This window comes from Dermochelys coriacea, chromosome 3, assembly GCF_009764565.3.
Source record: "Dermochelys coriacea isolate rDerCor1 chromosome 3, rDerCor1.pri.v4, whole genome shotgun sequence".
NCBI classification, from domain to species: domain Eukaryota; kingdom Metazoa; phylum Chordata; order Testudines; family Dermochelyidae; genus Dermochelys; species Dermochelys coriacea.
In genome coordinates this window covers 206347335-206365990 of record NC_050070.1, presented here as the reverse complement: position 1 = coordinate 206365990, position 18656 = coordinate 206347335, and the positions used below count along the sequence as shown (strand labels likewise).

At 39.9% G+C, this 18656-nt stretch overlaps 1 protein-coding gene across 5 annotated transcripts in view; it reads left to right on the top strand.

The window, feature by feature from the left end:
* Nucleotides 1–18656, top strand: part of RALGAPA2 (Ral GTPase activating protein catalytic subunit alpha 2) — a 298342-nt gene that overhangs the window by 110535 nt on the left and 169151 nt on the right. For all 5 annotated transcript variants that reach the window (XM_038398015.2, XM_038398014.2, XM_043512164.1 and 2 more), the window contains 2 exons: nucleotides 522–620; nucleotides 951–1106. In XM_038398015.2, coding sequence (XP_038253943.1) covers nucleotides 522–620; nucleotides 951–1106 — 255 coding nt within the window. The remainder of the gene's footprint in view (nucleotides 1–521; nucleotides 621–950; nucleotides 1107–18656) is intronic.

The following is an 18656-nucleotide window of genomic DNA, read 5'->3' as shown; positions in this document are numbered from 1 at the left end:
AGTGATACTGTACCTTTAACAGTGAATAAACCAATAAAGTGTGGTGTTTGGAGGGAAAGGTTGTATTGTAAATAAAGAAAAAGGATGTTCGAATTTCAGTAAAAACACCTAAGAGACAATTTTGTGCAGTAACAAAAAGGATTTAAATTAGTATATTCTGAGATGGTAAAATAGTGAAATAGAAGCAACAAATTGAAAGTACAAAATAATCCACAAATGTTTGTAGTTAGTGTAAATTTCCACAATACACCCTTAACATGATGATAATTGATTAGGATGGAGGAATACTACCACACACTTTTCTGTTGAATTTGAGTTCATTGAAAAGAGTGTGTGTGTGTGTGTGTGTGTGTGTGTGTGTGTGTGTGTGTGTGATTATATATAAAATATATATGCGAGAGAGAGAGACAAATGACGGCACTTCCAGTAGAAAGGCTGGGAAGTAATCATGTAATGTAAATAATACTCATTTTAATGTATTCAATATTTTGTTAATCTCCTCCCTTTTCTTGTTAAATCAGATAAGGGACAATCTTGCTATAAGTTTGGACAACCAGTCTACACCCTCTCCTCCTGTTTTAATTCCACCTCTCAGAATATTTGCATCATGGTTGTTCAAGGTAACTTAATTTTAAATTCTGCGCAGAGTAGTATTTTACTGCATGTCTATATTGAATCACTTAATGGCATTTTTACGGTGTTTCTTTCTGCAATCCTTGTTCTAGATATATTAGAAAAATAATCAGCGTCCACCCTTTAGCTATACTTTTGTCTAGAACAGCTAAGCGACTCTTGAGAATCCATATTTAGAATGTGGCTTCAAAACATTTATTGGCAAGTATACATACAGTTGGTTGCTGTTTGTTGCAAATTTCCTTGCTGGAGATACAGATTTGATTTATTTATTAAGTAGAAGAGATTTGTTAATAAAAATTCTCTGCTTTTTTCAGGCAACAACCTTGCCAAATGAATATAAAGAAGGCAAACTTCAAGCATACAGGTTGATCTGTGCTATGATGACTAGGCGCCAAGATGTTTTGCCAAATTCTGATTTCCTAGTGCATTTTTATCTCGTGATGCACATTGGCTTAACTAGTGAAGATCAGGTAGAAGCTTGACTTTTCTTTTTAAAATAATTTAATTGCATTTACTGTATTTACTACTGCATTTACACATTTTTACTACGTTGTTTTAATGCGAAGCCTGGATTAGCAAATTTGAAGCTGTGAAGTTGGAGGGAAATGGCTGTACCACAAACTAAAATAAAGTATGGGCTAGAAATTATTTATCCTATAGCCTAAACTATTCAGCTCCCTATTTGTGTATTGTATATTTGCCTCCTTTTCTGTTCTCCCAATTTTTGTTCTTTCCAGCTTGTAAACTTTCAAACTGCTGCTGGTGTGCTTGTTTCATCAGTAAGAATAATTGTTGTTTTTCAAGTCGTGTCCCTGTGGGTGCTTCACTTCAGCTGCACATCCACCTTTGATTGGAGAATTTTGGTAGCAGTGCCCGTTGGGCTCACACATGTGCCCTACGCTTCCTTGTGCCCCATTCAGAGGCTATGGATGCATGGGCAAACTGCTCTCAATTTCTTCTCAGTCTCCTCCTGTCAGAGAGAGATGGAATTTAGTGTGCCCCTTTTTCCTCTTTTATTAGTATTCCTAGCATTATTAGTTCTTAGCAGCAGTAGTAGTGGTACATTTACCACCTTATAGCTTTTGGAATGTTGTTCACATTTGTTTATTTCTTTTCTTTAAAAAAAAATACATTTTTGTTTGTGTTATCCCTTATTGAGGGTCCCTAACGAACTTGCATCTATCTGGAATGTTGGACTCCTCAGGGTTTAAAAGATGCCTCTCTTGTCAACAAGCAGTTTCTGTCAGTGACAGGCAATCTCAGTGTATTAGTTGTTTGAGAGATTGTCATATTCCCAGCAAATGGAAGATCTTAACTTCTTTTCAGGGAAGATCCTTTAAGAGCAGGGGAAAACGTATTGGCTCTTAATGATGGAGCAAGCCTTAAGACTGGCTTCTGTCCCAGGTGCAGAGAAACCCCTGTGTACAGAGACCCTCTACTTCTGTCAGTGCCTTGTCAACGTCAAGATCATGGTCACAACTCACGAGAGCTTCCAAGGTAAAGATGGCATCGAAACCTTGATCTCCGACATTGTCCATGAGTGAGGTACCGACAACAGTGCAGGGGGTACCGAGAGCTTCCCACTCAGACTAAAGAGGGCGATAAGAGGAGCAGAATAAAGAGTTCCTCCTCAAAGACAACCTGGTCACTCGAGACTTCAGGCCCCAAGAGGAGTGCTAATGAGGCTCTGAGAACTTCAGCCACTGCGAAGTACTGTAAGATGTCAACTAAGTCCCATACCTCAGCAGTAAAGGACTCTATAGTGAAGAATAATATGAGCAACAAAGCGGTTTCAATGGAATCTTTGATTCCCCTCAATACCGACATCAGTGCCTTGGACAATGGCATCCAGAACATAATTGGTGCCTGTGCCGAGTTCTGTTGTGCTCCCAGTACTGTGGGAATATTGGTACCCAAAAGACCTCATGGTACTGAATGAACCTGAATCTCTACAGCTTGTGACCTCCAGACATCTCTTGGTACCAAGGTCTGCTGGGTCACCAATTGCTCATGTTTCTGTGAAACTTTCCTCTTCCACAACTTCTGTTATCCATGACAAGAGGTTGTCAGCTACGATACAATATGTGGAGGAGCATTCTGACTCAGACTCTGAATTTTCTGTTCAAGGTTTTCCAGTTTATTCCAGGAGACTTTATTTCTCGATACAGATTGTGACAGGGTTGGGCCAGATGGCTATAGGAGAGTAATAGAAGGCAGATATATTAGCCCCAAGCTAAGTAGATCCCTTTTCCCTGGGTAAGGTAACAGGGAAGATTCCAGAACAATCAGAAACCTTCTGGAGACAATTAAGACAGGCTGATTAGAACCCCTGCAGCCAATCAAGAAGCTGCTAGAATCAATTAAGGCAGGCTAATCAGGTCACCTGGGTTTTAAAAAGGAGCTCACTTCAGTTTCTGGTGTGTGTGTGTGAGGAGCTGGGAGCAAGAGGCACGAGGATTTGAGAGAGAATGTGGACTGCTGGAGAACTCAGAATAGCAGCCGTGTTAGTCTGTATTCGCAAAAAGAAAAGGAATACTTGTGGCACTTAGAGACTAACAAATTTATTTGAGCATAAGCTTTCGTGAGCTACAGCTCACTTCATCGGATGAAGTGAGCTGTAGCTCACGAAAAACTTATGCTCAAATAAATTTGTTAGTCTCTAAGTGCCACAAGTATTCCTTTTCTTTTTGTTGGAGGACTGAGGTGTACAAGCATTATCAGACACCAGGAGGAAGGTCCTATGGTGAGGATAAAGAAGGTGTTGGGAGGAGACCATGGGGAAGTAGCCCAGGGAGTTGTAGCTGTTGCACAGCTGTTCCAGGAGGCACTCTAGACAGCTGCATTCCACAGGGCCCTGGGTTGGAACCCAGAGTAGAGGGCGGGCCAGGGTTCCCCCCAGATCCTCCCCAACTCCTGGTCAGACACAGGAGGGGTCAACCTGGACTGTGAATTCAGAAAAACAGTCAAACTGAGGGCTGCCGTGAAGCTCCAAGGCAAGAAAATCCGCCAATAAGCGCAAGACCCGCCAAGGTAGAGCAGGAACTTCGTCACAAGATGCAACAAAGGCAGGATAACAGACCCCTGGCTACTAACACTTGGGATGACCAATGTTTGATACCTTCCCCCATGCCTTATGGTCCTTCTTATTGGCCTAATTGGGGTCCATGGGCAGTGTACACCAACAGTTTTGGGGGACCCTGATTCAGTCCCATAAGGAACACAGAAGACCACGTTCCTTGGTATTGCCATCCCTCCTCTCCACTTTGAGCTAGAGGAGACCTTTGAAAAGCAAGAAGCAAGGGCAGCCAAGGAGGTTACCCCTTTATAAACATCTTGTAATCGTCACCTCAAGAGGCAGTCATGACACCACTGCCATGATTAGCTGATGATTTTGTGCAATTCCAGGACCTGATGAAGTGTGTCCCTGACACTCCGTAGATTCCCCTGGAAGAAATACAGGAATCCCTTCGCAAGCTCCTGAACATATTGCACACTTCTACTTCAGTACAAGTGGGACTGCCAGTTAACAAAGCCATTCCTGAGTCAGCCAAGACCATGTTGCAAACTCTAGCAAGTCTCCGCCCTCGCCCCTCCCCCCTCCCCGTGGCGTGCCAGTGGGATGATTAAAAAAATTACTATGTCCTGGGCATGGATTCTGAATTATTTTCTCATCCAGCACCAAATTCTCTGGTCATGGATGCAGTAAATGAAAGGGGCAGGCAACATACCCTAAAAGCCACACCTTATTATAAGGACTGGAAATATCTGGACCTTTTTGGTCATAAGAGGTACTCATCAGCAACATTACAGCTCATGATAACTGCCCACCAGCACTGATGTCAAAATATGGCTGCTTGAACTACAAGAAGTTTAATGCTTTTATTTCCATTTCCCACAGGAAAGCCAAAAGCAGATTAGCACCATAATAAAGGAGGATCAGCTTTTGGCAAAAACATCATTGCAGGCTTCACTTGATGTGGTGGACACTTCAGCCAGGTCTATTTCCACAGCCACTGCAGTACTGATGAAAAGAGCTTCCTGGCTTCAGCTGTGTGAGGTACAGTTGATGGAGGAAAGTTTACCTTTCGATGGCCACAAGTTCTTCGCGGACTGCAAAGATGATTTCCCTTATACCCTAAGTGACTCTAGGGCAACTCTTAGGTCTTCAGTGATATGCACACCTGCAAATAAGAGAAAATTTAGCAGGTCTCAGTTGACACAAAGATCCTGCCCTGTTCAATTTTCCTCCTTCTGTGGGCCACCAGCTAAGAGCTCAAGATCTTCAAAGAAGAAGCCTTAACACTATATCAACTGCTTCATCCCAGCCATTAGCATCGTCTAAACACCACTTTTGATGGTTTGATTGAGACCAAACGACCCACTAATCAGGATTTCTCATCTGCGTGACATAACCCCCTACCTCAGTTTGGGCACCACTTCTTTCTATTCCATCAAGCATGGGAAGTTTTAACATTGGACAAATGGATATTGGAGATTATTACATTGGAATAACTAACCAGTTTACTTCCATTCCACCCTCCTGCCCCATCCCTTTTCAGGGACCCCTCTCACAATCAGTGCTGACACAGGAGATTTCATCTCTTCCAAGTCTAGGAGACGTAGAACCAGTTCCGCTTCAACACAGGGGGAAAGGTTCTATTCAGGATATTTTCTGATACCCATCCAATGAAGTGAGCTGTAGCTCACGAAAGCTTATGCTCTAATAAATTTGTTAGTCTCTAAGGTGCCACAAGTACTCCTTTTCTTTTTGCGAATACAGACTAACACTGCTGCTACTCTGAAACCCAAAAAACTGAGGGGCTGATGCTAGATCTCAGATGATTGAACAAGTATGTCACACATCTGAAATTCAGGATGGTATCCCTAGCAGCTACAATTCCCTCCCTGGAATCAATGAACTGTCTTTAGACCCTCAGCCTGAAAGGTGCCTACTTCCACAAAGCGATTCATCCCTCTCATGAAATATTTCTTCATTTCACATTCAGTCACAATCATTACTAGTACCAAGTCTTACCAGCCTTTGGCCTGTCATCTATCCCAAGGGTGGTTTCAAAGGTCATGGTGGTCATAGCTGCCTATTTCCATTGACTAGGAATAAATCTTTCCCTATCTTGACAACTGGCTCCTTAAGGGTTGATCATGTCAGGTGTGGCTGGCAGTCCAAACAACTACTTTACTATTCTGAAGTCTAAGCCTGCAGATAGATCTCAAAAATATCAATTTTGGGCCATGCACAGCAAATTCTTTTTATAGGAGCATTTCTGGATTCGATAATGGGCACAACTTCTCTCTCTCAACAGGTCCCTTGCTCTAAAGGACCTTATCCTTTAGAACCGAGGACTGTTTTCTTGGGATGGACCCTACCCGTGTAGGGAGGGAAATACACTTCTGGGATGGAGGTTGGTACAACTGGTTAAAAGAGCTTTAAACTAGGAACTTGGGGGAGGTGAGATGTTTGGGAGATGATCATGTAATCTCCATGCATGATTTTAACATTGAGCTGGAGAAAACATGGTGGAATAGTAGTCATGACTGCACTTCAGGTATTGAAGGGTATTTGTTCAGGAAATACAGAAATAAAGGTGGTGGAGTAACACTGTATATTGATGAGGTAGACTGTAAAGAAATTAGAAGTGATGGAATGGGCCAATTCCAAACTAGAAGAGTCTGTGATGGCCAAAGATGGCCTTTCTTTGGGGAAGAAAGCTACTAGAGGTTCCCCCGGGCTAGCGCTTGGAAATGCAGTGGATCTAATCTACTTGGATTTCAGTAATGCATTTGATACAGTTCCACATGGGAAATGATTAGTTAAATTGGAGAAGATGGGGATTACTATGAGAATTGAAAGGTGGATAAGGAACTGGTAAAAAAGGAGACTACAATGGTCCTACTGAAAGGTGAACTGTCGATCTGGAGGAAGGTTACTAATGGAGTGCCTCAGGGATCGGTCTTGGGACTAGTTTTATTTAACATTTTTTATTACTGACCTTGTCACAAAAAGGTGGAGTGTGCTAATAAAATTGCAGATGACACAAAGTTGGGAGATATTGCCAATTTAGAGGAGGACCAGAATATCATACAAGAAGATCTGGATGACCTTGTAAATTGGAGTAATAGAAATGGTGTGAAATGTAATAGTGCAAAGTGCAGGGTCATGCATTTAGGGACGAAAAACAAGAATTTTTGGTATAAACTGCGGACATGGAAGTAGCAGAGGAGAAGAAAGATCTGGATGTACTGGTTGATCACAGGATGACTATGAGCCACCAATGTGATCCTGCTTACTTGCGTGGCTTGCATGAATAGTTTCTAGCTCCTGTGTTAAATCTTGATGAAAGACTTAGCAATAAATCAATGGGAAATCAGGAAATGAGTGATATTAGAAATTATGGATGAACGTGAGGAACAGGCAGCACAAAGAGATCTGCTCTTAAACTAAGATTTGGTTTTTGGGCAAATATACATAGTGTAAAAACTACAGGAAGTAAGATATTTTAAACAAAATGGAACATCTCTAAAAATAGTTTTCCATGTTTTTTATGAGGATATTAGTAAATCTTCTAAAAATGTATTCATGTGACAATGCTGCGTGGGGAGAGAGCCCTTTCATGGCGCACATCATTGAAGAATGTTCAAGAATACAAATATCAACATAAATCTTTATATTGCAATTAGTAGACACATTAAATTTTCCAGCAAACACCAAGAAAAGGCAACAGATGTGTCTTATGGTAGCAAAAGATTTAATACAATGGAAAGCTAATATAGGTCCAGTTTATTCCGAATGGTTAAAAGAATTGCAGACACACCTATAATTTGATGTGAAATGGGTGCATTAATGCTGTAGCGTGGCTGTTACATGGACATTACAAAAACAACAAAACTAGTATTCTTTGGCACTGTGGTCTTGGACCCTCCCCCCCATACAAAAATTAAAAACAAAACAAAGAACCAACAGAAACTTTAAAGTTGGCTGTGGGGCATTTTCAACAAAATTCTTTCATTTCAGTACTGTGACAGGGTCAGGCCAGATGGCTGCAGGAGAGTGATAGAAGGTAGATATATTAGCCCCAGATTAAGCAGGTCCCTTTTCCCTGAATAAGAATAGGCTGTTTTAGAACAATCAGGAAGTTGCTGGAACCAATTAAGGCAGGCTAATTAGGTCACCTGGAGCCAATTAAGAAGCTACCAGAATCAATTAGGACAGGCAGGCTAATCAGGGCACCTGGTTTTAAAAAGGACCTCATTTCAGTTAGTGAAGTGCATGCAAGGAGCTGGGATCAAGAGGCGCGCAAGAAGCTGAGAGTGAGTAGGCGTACTGCTGGAGGACTGAGAAGTACAAGCGTTATCAGACATCAGGAGGAAGGTCCTGTAGTGAGGACAAAGAAGGTATTGGGAGGAGGCCATGGGGAAGTAGCCCAGGGAATTGTAGCTGTCACGCAGCAGTTACAGGAGACACTGTAGACAGCTGCAATCCACAGTGCCCTGGGCTGGCACCTGGAGTAGAGGGCAGGCCCGGGTTCGCCCCATCCCCCCAACTCCCTATTCGATATAAGAGGAGTTGACCTGGACTGTGGGTCCCATCAGCGGGGAAGGTCTCTGTCCTGTCCCCGACCCATTACGTGGGCCAGCAGAGACTGCGGAGATTGTTGTCCTTCTTTTCCCCAGCCGGCCAGTGGTGAGGTTAGCTGAGTGAATGGCAGGTTTCTGCCACTAACAAAAAGAGCGAAACTGAGGACTGCTGTGAACCTCTGAAGCGAGCAAATCTGCCCGAAAGCACATAATCCACCAAGGCAGAGGAGGAACTTTGTCACAGTACCTACACAAATTGGTTAGACTTTCAAAAAATGCATCACCCAGAAGCTTCTGTTGAGAACAATGGGATCTGCTGGGTGCTGAGCTCTTTTGAAAATCTGGCCTCCATTGTTGATGCTGAGCCATTTTGGAAATCTAGCCCTGTGTGTTTGGATTCCTTTATCTTAGTGTAGGTAATAGTGACTGCTCTATTAATTTAAATGTCTTGTATTTTTCATCTTTTCATTGCAATTTTTGTTTTATATTTCTTAAAAAATCAGTGCCAAAATTTAAAATGAAATGCTCACTGCTATGTATTCTAACCATAAACTGTTCTTGTTTCTCTTTTACTGTAACTTACTATCACAAAGTAGAATTTTGCTGGCATGTTTAAAACCAGTGAACGAACTTACCAGACAACACTTTCACCTTGGAGCTACTTTTAATTTAATTTAATTTTTATATATGACTGTACATCTTTAATATATTTTTACAGTCTAGAATTTAAATCTGGTCAAGGTGTAAAGACTGCATAGTGAATGCAGATTCTTAGTTATAAACCATTCTGAAGTTTTTCAGTTTTGTCACGTTAACACTGTCCTTTTGTTCCTACATGGCTTGCTGATTTTTGCCTCTTGGTGGCACACTTGACTGCAAGTTTCCTGTCATGTTATATTCCCTTACTTTTTTGTCTACTTTTAAATTATCTGAAAAACTGCTCAGAGGAATCATTAACTGTTTGTTCCTTTTGATTTTCAAAACTCATGAATAAATGTTTGTTCTGATTATTACTATTTTTTATTTATCTGAGTGTCATGACTGTGATTAATATCATGCTGCCAGATCAACAGCTCAGATCTGTTTCATAAACTGAGGATAAAATCTGCTATAAATATACATGTACGAATATTTACAAAGAAGGTGGTTGTATTAGCCAAAAATAACTAATTTGATTTGGGAAAACTTTTTTTCTCAACTAGAAAAATTATAGTGCACAGCAAGCATATTTGGTACCAAATGTGGTGTAACATTATAACCTGACATCGGAGTACTCGGTCTTAATGCCTGCTGCTCAACAACTACAATATACTATGGTATAGTATATTATACTACTGTGTAAACTTTTGATTACATGAACCTACATACTTGTTAATAACATGCTACCTACTGATATATAATGGGATGAGGTACCATTGGACATATAGTATGCATCATAAACAGGGCCCTAAGTACATAATAATCCTGCAGAATTCACCCTTGCTTCAGAACTGTAGACCAGAACCTAAACATTCATTTAAAAAAAAATTCATGGCTCTTAAGGTTGTGATGAAAGCCTCCCAAAGAAGAAATGGTACAAACTTACATAGTGATATTTGTTTGAGTCTGCAGACCTCCTGAAACAGTAGCTCTGACAAATATGAATTACTCCTTTCAGCTCAGTGGGGTATTAATTTAGAAATCTAATTATGCAAATTGCATCATCAGTCTTGTTAACTATTTCACTTCTGATCATTTTAACATTTAGCTAATGTAGTTATCACACAGATTCAAACGTTTACCATAGCTACTTTGGTGCCGGAAGCCCCAACAGTCCCTTGCCTTATCTGCCAAAGCTTCTGATTTCCCCTGACAGAGTCTATAGCAGTGTGGTAGATTTTCAATACAGAAATCTACAGCACACTCAAAATTTAAAATTTATCATTAGAACACAATTTAATTTAACATCACATTAAAATGGAGGTGATATTGTGATCTTTATTTTCATGTTTATTTCCATATTTAATTCAATAACCTAAATTTTCAAATTTATCTGAAGCTGCCCCGGGATGCCCCAAAACGACTGCAATGGCGTGTCACAATGCAGCAGTTTTGGGGCAGAATTTAGATCATGCTTCTCAGGGAACTAAGTGATGCCTTAGTCATAAACAAATTACTGTGCAGAATCAGCGCAATTTATTAAACCTCATATAATTAATAATGTAGATACTGGTAAAAGAAAACCCACAAGTCAGTGGTATTTAATAGATTTGTTTAAATGAATGCCTAACTATTTTTTATACAGTATAGTAATATCACTGTTCCTTAATATTTGTATTATGGCAGCACATACGGGCCCCGATCATAGACCCAGGGCCTCATTGTGCTAGGTACTGTACAGACACATACAGAAGGACAGTCCTCATCCCAAGGACCTGACAATCTAAGCAAATATTTTGACTAATAATCACATCCCCAGGTGGCTGGGCACTGAAAGTGCCCGGTCTTCAAAGCTCACAGTGACGAGAGAGCATAAAAACAGAGGACCACCACACAATTATGTTGCTTATTTGAGCTAAAGTTCTTGTGTTTATATACTTAAGTAAATATACAGCCCAGAGGCCTTTTCACTGAAATGTGCTATCAAGAGTTTCATTGGTTCTGCTTGCACGTTGGCGTCAGTAATAAGCCTTTTCTGAAATGTTTCATTATTTAAAAACAAAAATCCCACAGACCTTTTATCACAGATGCAAACCTATTGTTGAATATTTGCTCACAACACAGCTGGCATGGCTTTCATTATGACCGAGGTTTGACAGCTTTCTTTCAGAAAAGAAATCATGCAAAGTATTAGCAAGAAGATACTAGTTGAACAGCCAACACAGTTGGGTTTATGTCAGTGCACAGGCATCCAGATGTGTATGCATATTTATCTGCATACTGTATATATCTGGATAACTGCATATAAGGTACTCTTAAATTGGTAAGGACAATACCTCATAGTTAAAACACACATGCTGTCTTTATTTGCTTATCACTTTATTTCTCTCACAACTCTAGTCAGACAGACTGGCAAAGACAGCACTCCTTATTGAGGGCTATATGTGTGCGAAATTTGAATTTTTTTCTTATATATGTTATCAATTTTTATATTGCTAGAAAAGGAATAAAACTAAAAAATATCCTTTTGATTTATGTTCATACAGAAATACAGAATAATTAATGGCAAACATGACCTCACGTTTCAAACTTGCCAGAAACGTCTGTCTCCTCTTTTGAGGTACAGTATATAAAAGAGCAATGTAAGAGAGAGTATTTTATGCAAAGCTCCCAAAGGCATTCTGAGTTTAAGATTTAGCAATTAGCTTAGAGAGAGAGGTAGAAATAAAGAAAGAGAAAGATAGTGATGTAACTGAGATGCCTGTAATTTGGCCATACCTGCCTCTAATAACAAACATCCCTGTACAAAGACATGAACAATCCTATGCAACAATTGCATCACCTTTTTTCAGACTGGAGAAATCGTATTGTGTAGTGGAAAATAAGAATTAGTCATAACATACGGGTGTGGGAATACCCTCCCACCTCATAATTTTAAATTATTATATACAGATAGACAACATATAGGGCTGATATGCCGTCGTACTCCACATGTTCATCCTGAACTTCTCTTTTGTAAGCCCAAAGAAAGGGGAGGAGGAATGGATTTACTTGTTGTTTACTTGTTCCCATAATATAAGAACTAGGGGCCACCAAATGAAATGAATGGGTAGCAGGTTTAAAACAAATAAAAGGAAGTTCTTCTTCTTCACTCAGCGCACAGTCAACCTGTGGAACTCCTTGCCTGAGGAGGTTGTGAAGGCTAGGACTATAACAGGGTTTAAAAAAGAACTGGATAAATTCATAGAGATTAAGTCCATTAATGGCTATTAGCCAGGATGGGTAAGGAATGGTGTCCCTAGCCTCTGTCTGTCAGAGGGTGGAGATGGATGGCAGAAGAGAGATCACTAGATCGTTACCTGTTAGGTTCACTCCCTCTGGGGCACCTGGCATTGATCAATGGCGGTACACAGGATACTGGGCTGGATGGATCTTTGGTCTGACCCAGTATGGCCATTCTTATGGTCTTATGTTCTTACGATTTGTTTGAAGCCTTTGTGTTTTTGTATGTGTCCTGAGAGCAAATTGCAGAAAGGGAAACTCAGCTAGATGTGCCCAGAAAATTCCAGAAGTAGTCTGTGGTACTTTCTAATAGAGCTAAGCGAATAATGAATTTTTTTTAGTTTGGGGGAACTAAAAAATAATCTAGTCCGATTCAAACCCAAAGCAATTATTTTTTTGGAATTATTTCATCAAATTGAAAATGCTAATTACTGAGCATGATCAGTAGTTCTCATGAAGCTGTACAGAAAGCCACTATTATGGCAGATAGTTATGCATGTCTTATGCATCCGCAGCTTTGAGAGCACAGGGTTGAGGAAAGAACTTAGAAATATATGAGTCGTTGAAAGCCCTACTGGACTCGTGATGCCAGGAGAGAGGTCAAAACCTGTAACAATTTGGTTATAGGCAAAAATTCCTGTTTGGCCTCACAAGCTGAGGAGAGTGAATGACCTATTAAAATAATTGAAAATGAATTATAAAACACTTGGAAGATCATGGTTTGATAGTGTCTGGTCAACATAGTTTCAAGTTACAAAGGAAAATCATGTCTCATTACTCTATTAGAATTTTTGAACTGCATCAGTGAGGTAGTGGATAAAGGAGAACCAGTGAACATAATTTAGACTTTCAAACAAGATAGTTTTTCGAACTTTGACAAGGTCCCTCACAAGAGGCTACAAAAGAAATTAAATAGTCATTGGGTGAGAGGCAAAGTATTGCTGTGGGGCAAAGGCAAAACAAAGAGTGTAGGATTAAATGGTCAATTTTCATCATGGCAAAAGATTAATAGTGGGGTGCCTCCAGGATCCATACTAAATCCTGTGTTAAGTATATTAATGAATTACATGTATACCACCCCTCCCCCCAGACTATGTTAAAAGAAAGGTAGGTGGCAAAGATAACTCTGACATCTGCAGATATGCCAGAATTAGGGTAGCCTGTGCAATGATGCTTACGAAAAGAGCAGCTATTCAACATTTTGTTTGGTCCACATTGATCAATGTGTGGCTCTGTGATTTATTTATTATAAACTATTCAAACCCTTTTCTGAATACAGAATTATTAATTTCTTGATAGCTTTTCTGTGGCGCTTATCTGAGTGCTTCACAAACATTAATACATTTATTTTCACACCACCACTGAGGTGAAGTGGTGGTATTATCCCATTTTACACTGGCTCTCAGTCCTAGTTTCCTCACCCTCTATTAGCTCCTAGACCCAGTCCCTGCATGTCCCCTAACTCTTTGTCCCAGTCTACTCCCTCCATCCTCTCCTTTTCCCCCATCCCTTCCTAGGTCCAGCTTTTGTCACTTCTGCATTTGAATTCAGCTTCTTCCCCTTGTGTGGGCCCAGGAGGGGCACTGAGAACACAAGAGACAGTTTCTCAATTCTAGTGCCTCGCACCTCAGCAGCCAGGAACAGCAATTTCAAAAAACGTCTGCTCAACCTGGCAATCCTGGGCTGCAACATGCTCAACACAGATTGATGCTTCAAAGAATTTAGCTGCTAAACTGTCTTCTACTAAGCATGTGAACTGAGATTTTTCAGTGTCTTATAATTTGGTGAAATTTGAGCCGTTTTTTATAGAAGCAGCAAAATGCACATCCCTGATACGTTTCAGAGTAGCAGCCGTGTTAGTCTGTATTCGCTGATTTCCTGATACGGGGGCTGTTTTTTCCCCTTCCAAATTTGAAGTTGCTGCTGTAAAGCACCAAAGTCCCAGAGCTTCTCAACAAAATGGTTGTAAGAAGTTTTTTAACTTGGGCAACATATTTTTCCCTAATCTCATTCTCAGGAACAGCTGAATAACTTTTGCTGAAATTCTCTCCCTTCCTCTCCTCCCTCCCAAATTCAACTTGAGGCACACACCCACCATGGAAAATTTCAGCCCTACAAGTTAGTTTGGAAAATTATGAGGAACTGAAGAGTAATATAAATGACAACCTTAAGTACAGGTGGCACTCCCAGGTCTGCCTACCGAAATGTGGAAAGGGAAGTGAGCAGTGAGGTATCAAATATGCAGATGATGCAAAGTTACTTTGTCGGCCAAGATCAGAGAGCACTCTGAGGAACTTCAGAGAGACCTACCCAAGCCAGGTGAATGGACAACACAATGGCAAATTAAGTTCACTGTTGAAAAGGTATTAAGATGCCTAAGGAATGAGATGGAGAATAATATAACTTTAAGGACATTATATAAATCCAGGGATGTAGACAGCCTTATCTGGATGCTATGCATAGTACTGGTCACCCTGTCTCAAAAAGGATATTGCAAGATTAAGGGGATTCAGAAAATGGTGATGAGAATGATCATATTCCCAGAAAAACTTTTATATGAAGAGAGATTGAAAAGATTGGGATTGTTTATTTTAGTGAGGAAATGAGAAGGAATGTTATAAATGTATATAAAATAATGACTGGTCTAGAGAAGGTAGATATGGTAGTTATCTATTTCCTGTCTCTTAACACAAGAATAAGGACATTCAGTGAAAGTAAATGGGTGATGAATTCAAAACTGATAGGAGGAAATACTTTTCCACACAACATGTAATTAGACCGTGGAACTCATTGACACAGGATGGCATTGAGGTAAAATGTTGGCAAGATCAAAAAACTGATTAGATACTAAAACAGATAACAAGAATATCCAGATTTATAATTATTTATTACTAACAGAAATTTTGGAATGAATATTAAACCTCATGCATCAGAGTTAAAATGATTCCAAATTATTAGAAATTAGGATGAAACCTAATGTGGGGAGAGATTATCCCATATCTGCTTCCTGCTGGGTGGTTCTTCCTTCCTCTGCAGCATCTGGTATTGTCCACTGTCAAAGACCACATACTGGACCAGGTCTGATCCAGTGTGGGAATTCCTATGTTCCTGTTAACAAAGGACTGGGTGCTGCTAGCTAGAACGAGTCACCAGACTTTTTTTTGTTGACAAGACAGAAGTGTGAGGATTTCAGCTGAAAAACACTCCAGTCTCCTTTCAGGTTCTAAAGAAACCAGGTGAGACACTACATTTTAGGCCACACTACAAAGTGAAAAATGTCCTCTGAAAGAAGATCAGAAGAGAAAGAACATACTGTGTATGCACTAAAGTATAGATACATAAATGTTATGCTAAAACTTTATGTAGTACTGCATTATGCACCTGATGCTGCACCATTGAAGTCTATGGGAATTTTGCTATTGATTTCAATGGAGACAAAAACAAGCCCAATGTTACAAACCAAATTTCATTCTATGTCTACCACAATAGTAGAGTGACTGTGTTATGGTGTTTGTTTTAAATTATTTAAGACTATTTCAAATGCTTTGTACACTGTTTGTGTATTAAATGTCAATCTTTTTGTTTGCTAGCTAGGCAAATTGTACGATACTCCTTTAACTGACACTAACGTCGAAATTCTGGACTGGATTGTATAATGGTCTCTGAAAAGATGATACACTGGAATGATGTTTTTCTTAACACTTGATTCAGTAGAAACTGTTAGGATTCTCCTCTTTTGTATCAAATTAAATACTCCGTGTCTCCTTTAGTTATTCCAGTAGCGTGGGGGAGACCTTATTTAGTGGAATTAAGGGTGTTAATACACAGCAGCAATTTCTGAGGAAGGCCTCAAATTTGATGTTGCCCATGAACCCATAAACAGTTTCCTTCCCTTGTACTCCACTCACCAACCTTTGGAGGTTGTTTCCTGGTGTCTTGAGATGGAATTGCTATTTGATGCAGTAGTAGAGTCCATTCATTTTTTTATCAAAATATGATCCAGTTCCACGGCATAAACCCTCCCTTATTAGTGGTTTTCTTTGGAAACTGTTCAGATTAGAAGTACATTTCTTAAGAATGGGAGCCATTCCTCAGCAGTACAGAGGCAAAAGGTCAGGTTCTTATTTACAGTACTTCTTTATACCAGAAAAGAAAGATGGCCTCTTGGAAATGAAAGTAGTTTCGTCAAAAGATTTAAATTCCACATGCTTGATGCTAGCTTCCGTCATTCCAACTTCAGTTGGATTTTGGCTCTTGATTCAAATGATGCCACTTTCCTAATCTCACAAAAAATCTCAATTTTTATGTGGGGGACCACACATCAGTGCAAGGTGCTGTCTGTTTCATGTCTGTTTCAACAAGGTGTTTACCAAGTACACCCATCTCATGCAACAAAATTCACCCCAAATATGTATGATATGGCAGCTCTAGCATGTGTTCCTCTGAAAGCCTTATGACCTTCCATTGGCATGAGCTTCCAGACAGTGTGTTGAAATTTTCAGTCTTTCACCCAGAACTCTTGTGATAGTCGTTCTTATCTATTAAAGCTGGGGAGCTCATACCCCAGTAGCTGAGAGTTCATACTCAGTGGACTGTGTGGGAGACTGAATTCCACTTAAATGTTTTGGATCTGAAAGCTAAAAATGGTGGGCTCTAAAATATTTTCTACCACTCATCAAGGGTTTTGTTTAAGGGCAAACAGACAGCACAGGATCTATATATTCTATCAACAAACAACCTGATGCTCAAAAAACTTGTCAGGAAGCAATGTTTGCTTCATCAAGTGCATCTGATAGCTCTACATCTGGATGGCAAAAAGCATATGCTGGCAGTCAACCCCAGTCACAAGCTTCAGAGATAACGTAAGTATTTCTTGGAACAGTTTGTGGTGAATCTGCTGTTCAAGAATTGGGACTGGCCATTCATAGATCTCCTGTCATTTCTTCCTCAGTATCATCGAACCTACTATCTCAGGAAAACAATTTGAGTCTGATCTGGAGTTATCCCTGTTTGTGAGCTAGAACATAGGACATTGTCTGATTCTCACATGACATGTTCTTTAGGAGATTCCACATGAGTCTACTGCAGTCCAGAAAGTCACCAATCCTTAAATGTTACGAGAAGTGAAGTCATTTTTTTCTCTATGTACACCAGAGAAGTCAGTCTCCATGGTCTGTGTTTGTATAATTTATTTTGTTCTGTTGTCAGCAGCTGCCTCTTCTCTTTCAGGGTGCATCTATCACACTGAACAAGCAATCTTCTGCCAGTGTATGGCTGTACGGGTTTTAGTCACCTGAAATATCTGTTTAAACTCTTCCAAAAGGTCAGAGATCCCATTCCAGTGTCTTCAGTACAGCTATGCCAATTTGCTCCAACTATGACTCTGTCCCAGTGCTTTTTAATTGCAATTACATCTGGAAGAACTGTGCACTATAGGCTTATAAATTTATAATCCTCCTTTCATGGTATCATGCAGGTTCCATGTCTTCAGCCCAAATTTATACTGAAAATGGTGTGTGATTTCCACCTTAGTTAGACCATTTTTCTTCTGGTGTTCTTCCCACAACCTCATTCTTGTTTGGGGGAAAATTAGGTAGCACAGGCTAGATTTCAAGAGGGCTTTGAGCTATTTGGGTAGGATTAAGGGATTTAAACTTTTTGTAGCCTTTAGTATAACCTGAATACTGTTTACACGCAACAATTGTCTAAATAGACTAGGATGTCTTTTGAGACATGTTATGCTTTAGCAAGGAAGTCTGTAACTCTTGGTCTTAGAGCTTAGGACTCCTACCTGGAGTTCAGTACACTGGTTCACGCAGCCTAGCTTTCTCAACTTGACATCTACATCTATTCTTGCTTGCTTATTTATTAGCACTTGGGGATTCTACTGTTCACTAGTCTTCCCCAAGTAGGAATATGTAGAGGCCCTACAGAGAAGGAAAAATTATTACCATAATAACTTTCTTTGAAAATTTTGCCTCTGCATATTCACACTACCCAACCACCTTCCCGCCATCTTCTGTTGCCATAAGGGTTTTGCAAAAGGGTCTGATGTGATTGGTGCTGCATGGCCTGTTTATGATTTCAGCTTCAAAAGTTCAATGCCACTGGAGGATATACCTGTAGCTTCAATCGGTTTGGCTTTCTAGATGGTTCCCAAAGCACTGGAGCACACAAGTCTTCCAAAAGGTCAGAGAATGGATCAAAAAAGAGTATAGATCCTACAACATGTTTGAGAATGTTGCCTCTGTATATTCAAAGACCTATATTTACTGTGGTAAGAAATCATTTTTTATTATTTCAGAAACCTTAATAAAGACATACGTCATACAGCTTTGTAATTTCCTGGTGTCATCTGAAACCAGAAATACTAGAAATCTTATGACTGGATCAGTTCTTTTCAAATTTCCAGACAGAAGAGGTCTGGATAACTCCAGATCTGCATTGAATAAGCATTTCCATCTTTTTGATGATTTTTTGTTCTTTAACCAAATCTTCACAGGTTT